Source organism: Rhododendron vialii, chromosome 5a, assembly GCF_030253575.1.
Source record: "Rhododendron vialii isolate Sample 1 chromosome 5a, ASM3025357v1".
Lineage (NCBI taxonomy): Eukaryota > Viridiplantae > Streptophyta > Magnoliopsida > Ericales > Ericaceae > Rhododendron > Rhododendron vialii.
The window spans coordinates 16,020,917-16,028,234 of record NC_080561.1 but is presented as its reverse complement, the minus strand read 5'-3'; the positions used below and the strand labels follow the sequence as shown (position 1 = coordinate 16,028,234).

The 7,318-nt window shown below is 42.8% G+C and overlaps 1 protein-coding gene across 1 annotated transcript; it reads left to right on the top strand.

Annotated features, from left to right (window-relative positions):
- The first annotated feature begins 6,251 nt into the window (after window positions 1-6,251).
- LOC131327629 (uncharacterized) lies at window positions 6,252-7,063 on the top strand. The gene is made up of 2 exons (XM_058360776.1): window positions 6,252-6,849; window positions 7,014-7,063. The coding sequence occupies exons 1-2, from the start codon at window positions 6,252-6,254 to the stop codon at window positions 7,061-7,063; spliced, it is 648 nt and encodes a 215-aa protein (XP_058216759.1).
- Window positions 7,064-7,318: the final 255 nt, after the last annotated feature.

Sequence of the window (7,318 nt, the reverse complement as noted above, 5' to 3'; positions counted from 1 at the left end):
ATCCTAATGAACTCCAAAAAATTCCAAATAGCTTTGCTTTCAGGGAGCTTTCTTGGCCCACCGTCCACGCAGCTCGCAGGCTTTCTTTATTCAGCTAAAATTCCAAATGGATATGGTTTCTTGTTAGACCCCCTTTGCTGACACCAAAACTCCAAAAAAACATAGACCAAAAATCCAAAAAAATCCAAATACCTTTTGTTTTACCGTCCACAAAACTCGAAAGATTCGAAAGATTTCGTTTGTTGGGTAAGGAACTTTCCACGCAGCTTTGTTGGCCTAGATTTGAAAGATTACGCCGGAGATTCGAAAGAGCAGTGTTGAGAGAGAAAGAGAGTTGTTGGCCTAGATTTGAAAGATTTCACCGGAGATTCGAAAGAGCTGTGTCGAGAGAGAGAAAGACCCAAACGCCAACAGAAGCATGGTTTTTATTTTTATTTTCATGCTTCCTGCAGAATTTGATTTCGGTAAAAAGAATCGATGGTATTTTTGTAATATATTTGTAAAAGTGTGGGTATTTTATTAAGAGAGTTGGAGAGCGCACCTTAACCCTTAGATCAAATGAATCTCTACTCTTGGATCAACTTGTCTTATGTGGAGGCCCACACCCTTGTGTTTTATTAGGTAGATGGGAGGGTAGTTTATATTTTTCACCGTTAGATTGAAAATACAATTCTGACCAAAATGCATCCCTTATTTTACCCACATGTGGATTTCTCATCTTTTACCATCTTTCACGGAAATCTCTTTCAATACATATCTTTTTTAAATTGACTAATTATGGTAATCAACCAAATTTTGAAGGGGAACTTAAATAGGGGTCTTTTTCTATATAAATACTTAAGTTCTCATCCTAGTAGGTTTAAAAACTTATCTTTCCATCCTTACATTCAAATAAATCCTAAACTACCCTTTCTCTCTCCTAATCTTTAATAATCTTTCACTCTCCTTATCTTTCCTAATTTATCTCATTCTTTCTCCTACCTTTTTCTAATCTTATATTCTCTCACCTAAAATCTTAAAACAACATTTAAAAATAAAACTAACATCTACCAAACTTGAAATGAATATTCATAAACAATAACTACGGATGTACAATGACAATAAATAATATATTTTTGTAAAAATATCATCATAATTTTTCATGACATATTACTTAAAATCCTCCATGAATTCATCATGAATACGTTTTATAAAATTGTTCCTATGAAACTACACTAAACTAAAATCAAGGCAAAATTTGGAAAAATCGAAACACAAACTGAAATAATGACAAAAATTATGAAATCGTCATGAAACAAAAAACATCATGAATACGTATCATAAAATTGTGCCAACAAAACTACACTAAACGAAATAATGACAAAATCCGTAGAAATCAAAACACTCATACCGAAATCATGACAAAATTTGTAAAATCGTCATGAAACAAAAAAACATCATGAATACGTATCGTAAAATCATACTGACGAAACTACAATAAATAAAGATCATGACAAAATTTGAAGAAATCAAAACACATACACTGAAATCATGACAAAAAATAGTGGGTTATCTACCGGTCTTCGAAATGGTGGGCGTGATACAACAACTAATTTAGTACAAGCCGAACATAAACAGCATCACTAAACAAAATAGATCTCGAATGGACGACGAACGACTCATTTGGAGATCGAAAACGGCGGCGGCGGCGGCTGGAAATCGGTTAGAGTTTCATGGTAGACTGGTTTTGTTCGCTGGATATACATTCTTGCCGTGCATTGCCCCATCTCACTAGGTGTAACGACCCTAATTTTTGGTAAATAAAAATTTCATTAAAAATTTGAACTCTTGTTTTTAATTACTTGGATTGCTTTTGAAATCCCTTTTTAATTTCTAAAAATCCGTCGTAATTAGATTTGAGACTTTTTTTTAAAATTAAATCTCTTCGCACCGGACAATCTAGTCATTTTCTAAAGACAAGTACGCTTGTAGAAGCACTTATATATTTTCCTAATAAATGAAATAAAATCTTTAAATTACATTTCTTGGCTAGAAATCGTACTTGGCTAATAAAGTTAATTTCCAACCGATTAGTTGGAGGAACCGAACTACCAATTCACCTATTTATAATTCCCTAACCCTAGATGAACCTTTTGACCTTTACCCATTGGACAATAAAAGTTAGGAAAACTTTTATCCATTGGATAATAGAAAATCTAGATTTTCTATCAAAGATATTTTGTGCTAGATTTGATAAAGTACTCATATATAGTTGTATATAGACTTATATACACATGCCTAAATGACATTTGGTTATTTTAAATATTATTCAAGTATATATTACCTTATTCCTTTGATCCATTGGTCAAAAAATGCAAGGAAAAATATTATCCATTGGATAATAAGTTAGTCTTATTAACTAGCACTAGGATTTATTAAATAAATCACTTCCTAGATTTTCCCATGTGTTTATATGCATTAAAGATATGTGAATATCTAATTTCCTAGATTTCTAAGTACACTAATAAATATATAAGTACTAGTACTTCTTAAATTATTCTAATAAGAAAATCTTGGCCATATATTTTATTTGATACTTGGAAATCTTGATGGATTATATGGTACCTAATAGTACCTACATTTATATCTGAAAACTTGGACATGTGTGTATATATATAATAATATAATAGGAACATTTGCTTATTAGATTAGTTTATTAGGAAATTTTGATCTTATATTTTTTTATTGGATACTTGAAAATCTTAAAAGATTATATAGTACATTGTAAAGTATTTTATAAGATTATCTAAGTACACAAATATATTTATATATGGGTACATGTACCTTTTAGCCTATTATTTTTCTAGGAAAATCTTAACCAATGGACAATAATTGCTAGGGAAAATTTTATTCCTTGGGTAATAGCCAAGACTTTTGCTATAAATAACACCCCATCCTTGCCATTTAACTCACACCTTCCAACCTTTCAACTTCTCTCTTTAGAAATACTTGAGTTCTTACTTTGTTCTTTCTTGTTCTTGAGTTTTTCTTGAAATTCTTCTTGAAACTCATCCTAAGCCACCACTAAACCGCCACCCGACCACCCTCTTGATCCAAAAGTTAGTAGTTTTTAGTCAAGAACTAGTTTCGAGAGAAACATTTCTCTTTCGAAGCTACCGGAAGCTTACCGTAGAAGTCACTCCGTCCGATAGCCAACTTACTTTTCCGTAGCTGCCCTACCGCTAAGAAGAACGGTATAATCATCTTATCCCCTATCTCTAAGTATATGTAGAATACCTCTACTTACCTACTCTACGTATATTGTATGTTGTTTGTATATTGAAATGCATGGAAGTATTCGTATTTTGATCTTTAGGATGGTTATGAGCAAGCATACATGAATTGTTTGTATTACTTGTCTTGTTATAAAGCATAAGTGATTATCACTCCAAAGGCGTCTGTAAACGTGGTGTTATGCTTTAAGTTGTGGTTTGAGCATGATGATTAATATAGAGTTGGATGATCTTGCTAGTTTAGTTTCAAGATTACAATGAATGATTTATGATTACGTATGTGAAAAGTCCTACCGCGGAGTCGTTGCATGAAAACGAGACACAGAAATCGAGAAAGTAGAAACATAGCACCTAGGGTGTGGTTAATGATGAGATGTGTTTTGAAAAAAGAAATATTTTGAAACCACAAATGAGGCAGGACGTGGTAGCCCATTGTGTGGTGTGTGTGTGCCAATGGGAACCCGAAGCGGCGGAACCATTGTAGGGTGTGTGGCTTGGTTACCGCGGAAAGGTGCCAATGCCAATTGTGTGCCAATGAAAAACCGGAGCGGCGGAACTTGTAGCGGGCCGAGCACAATTGTTATTCCACCTTGGATCACCTCTACTCCTCTGCCACCGCCAGCCGCCGCAACGGTAACTATTCCACTCAATCTAGGCTCGGTCTGAGCCGAGGCATACTAGTCGTCAGCACTGCTTTTACCTCGCGTCCAGCAATGGAGTGGAACTACGCCAAGCTCGGCCACCATTTGGGAGCGGCCACGCGGACTATGTCGCCTAGCCCGAATCTTCTTCGGGCTCGGCTTCCCTTCAAGTTAGGCAACCGACAAGTTCTTCTGGGCTCGGCTACCCACGCGGCCACGTGCCCACCCACGTGCAGAAGCGGTTTTGCCAAGGGATAGTCATGAGCGCACATGGGAGTGCCAGCTCACCCTCAGAAGCGGTTACCAGATCTATTCGGTGACGTCATATGTGACATCGCCTAGCCCGTGAAAGGCATGTGCCTGTACTTGGAGAGCAAGCTAAGGGGACTCTATAAATACCTAGCGATGGTAACCCTAAAGAGGTACATGCTACTATATACTCATACTCATTGTCTTCTGCCTCTTCTCTCTGCACAATACTTATCCTCTCGCCGGAGGGCCTTGCCGAGGCAACCCCCGGTCAGGTCTTAGTCGTGCGCTCCCTGTGCAGGCTAGGAAAAGACTCGATAACCATCAAGCCACCAGCGGAGGAGAAGACCGAGGATCACGGGCCACACAATTGGTGAACCCGACGTGAATCGCTTCTGATTCAAACAGCTCTCACATCCTCCAAATCCCCTCACTCCTCCGGGAAACAACGACCAAACCACTCACCATGGGCGGAGATCAGACGGATGTGGCCATCTCAGGAACCAAAGATGCTAGCGAAAATGTCATCCCCACAACACCCCATGAGAGGCACATGTCAATGTCCCTAGCCCCAGGATCCGGTCTCTCACCAGTCGCGGACGATGTGACGGCGGCCTATATCCGTTTGCTACAGCGTCGCGACGACGAACGCGATAACGAGTTGGCTGCGCTAAGGGCGGAGGTGGCCCAAATGAAACAGCATATACAGCAAGACACCACGCCCGCCGCATCCAGATCTGGTGGAGGAGGGGGTAGGAGAAGGCGAACGCCACCTCCACCACCACCACAAAGGCGTCAGAACGAGGGAGGCCAACGCGGATCCGTAAAAGACCGCCTAGGCTTCACCCCGGCACCGGGGGACGCTAGAGAGATAATCCTTTACAAGCAACCCACCGCATCTAGAACACACCGCTCAAAAGAACACCACGATCGAACCAACACTAGGGATACCGAGTCATTTACAAGCACATACTCGACTGGTCGCGCAGAATTCTCTCGCACAACGGTTTCCCACCGTAGCCGAGATTCTGTGGAGACCAGACGCCATGTATGTGAACGACTCGGGGAAATCCCTGCAGAAAAGTTCGACAACAGCAACCATGCTCGACGGAATGGAAAGGGCGTGCGTATTGGCGAGCCCAACAACGAGACCAAATCTCGAAAGGACAAAGGAGAAACGGTTGATGAACATCGCTGGGTGACAGCAGATTTACGAGACAAACTCCGGCATCGAAACCGCGAAAAGTCTCCAGATAGAAAGTCCAAGAGAACAAAGACAGATGAGCACGGCAGGCCGCCACGCCCTGGTTTTGAGCGGTAGCTGAAGGATCTCGGCGTTTCTCCCTTCACACCCCACATAATCAACACAACAGCCGAACCCAACTTCCACCTGCCAAAATTTACGAAGTTCGATCCTACCACATGCGAAGCCTACACCCACCTTATCCACTTCCGTCAAACCATTGAGCTATGCACCACGAGAGACAAAATCAAATGCAAAGCGTTCCCATCCAGCCTCGGCTCCCTTGGACTCCAGTGGTTCAACAAATTGCCCGCTGGATCCATACAGAACCTGGCCGACCTTGAACGCGCTTTCAACACTCGCTTCATCACCAGCAACAGGACAGCCAAAGAGCCTGAGTCCTTGCCCCAGATGAGGAAATTGCCGTTCGAAACTCTCAGACAATATGCCGAGCGTTATTGGCAGATGTTCAATGAAATTCCAGGAATCGATGAATATTGGGCTGCACGCACTTTCAAAAATGGTCTGGAAACCGGCAGCAAGATCCTTGACGAACTCGCCATCCGCCCACCACACGGCATGGGAGAATTGATGCGCATTGTGGAGAGATTCTGTGCTCTCGAAGAGTTTTATGCCGACCGTGCGGCCCAGGGAATCCCAAGCTTGACAGCATCCTTCACCTTGGCCACACCCCAACTGCTGGCACTTGTAATCACCAAGCACTCGCAATCCAAGAAGTAGGTACACAACATCAAAGAAGGGAAGAAACGCCAGCCAAAAAAGCACGACTACGTGGCCGAAACCACCCACTTCAAGGAACCCATCTAGTCCTTCCCAAAGGAAATCATGAGGCAACCATGGTTCGAGTGGCCGCAAGGCAAGCTTGGCACGGACAACGGCCAAGCGGATCAGAACCCGAGGAAGAAGTGCTCGTATCACAATGAGCTCGGCCACTACACAACGGCATGTGCTCCCTACAAGGCTTTGTTGGAACGTTTGGTGGCTCAAGGCCATCTCGATCAATACATTGACCGATCAAAAATGCCCGCCCGGCAGACAAATCCCAACCCCAACGAACAGCGCCCACTGATGCACGTCATCCACGGTCCAATGACGAAGGCATCCGAAATCGCCCTCAAGGCCGACATCGATCACGCCTCAACATCCAAACAGATACTCTCAGTTGGTTGCGGATCCAAGCGTCAACGACCACAAGACGTACCAAAGTGGACGATAAGCTTTACTGAGCGTGACCTTGAACATGTTCAAACTCCACACTCGAACGCCCTCGTCGTCACCATCCAAATAGGCATCCACGACGTAAAGCGCGTCCTCATCGATCAAGGAAGTTCAGCAGAGGTCATGTATTACGACCTTTTCAAGAAATTGGATCTACCAGAGTTAGCCCTACAACCTACCGACGTACCCCTCATCGGCTTCAACGGTGCACCCGTCTGGCCACTTGGCCGAATCTTCCTCCCAGTCGTCGTCGGCTCAAAAACTCTGACCGTCGAATTCATCGTCGTCAACGTTTCGAGCCCATACAACGCCATCCTTGGCCGAACTTGGCTCCACGGAATGCAAGCCATTGCTTCCACCTACCACCAGGTTGTCCGCTTCATCAGCGCCACAGGAAGACAGGAAGATTTGCGAGGTGACCAAGTAGCCTCCAAAAAATGCTACGTCTCTGCCGTCCACAATTCCGCCAAAGCCAAACAAGTACAATGGGTTGAAGTCCTCGATGTGGCCGTAATCGACGATGTCAGCCAGAAAGCCGAAGACAAAGCAGAGGAGGATCTCGTCCAAATGCCAATCAACGAGGATGGCTCCCGATTCTTCTTGATCAGTTCTTCCATCAACGAGACTGATCGCGAAGAAAAATGTTCCAATACCTCATGAAGAATATCGAAGTC

Excerpts from the sequence above, each read along its gene's own strand:
- LOC131327629 (XM_058360776.1), top strand. The coding sequence starts at position 6,252 with ATGAGGCAACCATGGTTCGAGTGGCCGCAAGGCAAGCTTGGCACGGAC. Across the intron at positions 6,850-7,013 it reads ACCCCTCATCGGCTTCAACG|GTTGTCCGCTTCATCAGCGC; the intron begins GTGCACCCGTCT and ends ACCTACCACCAG.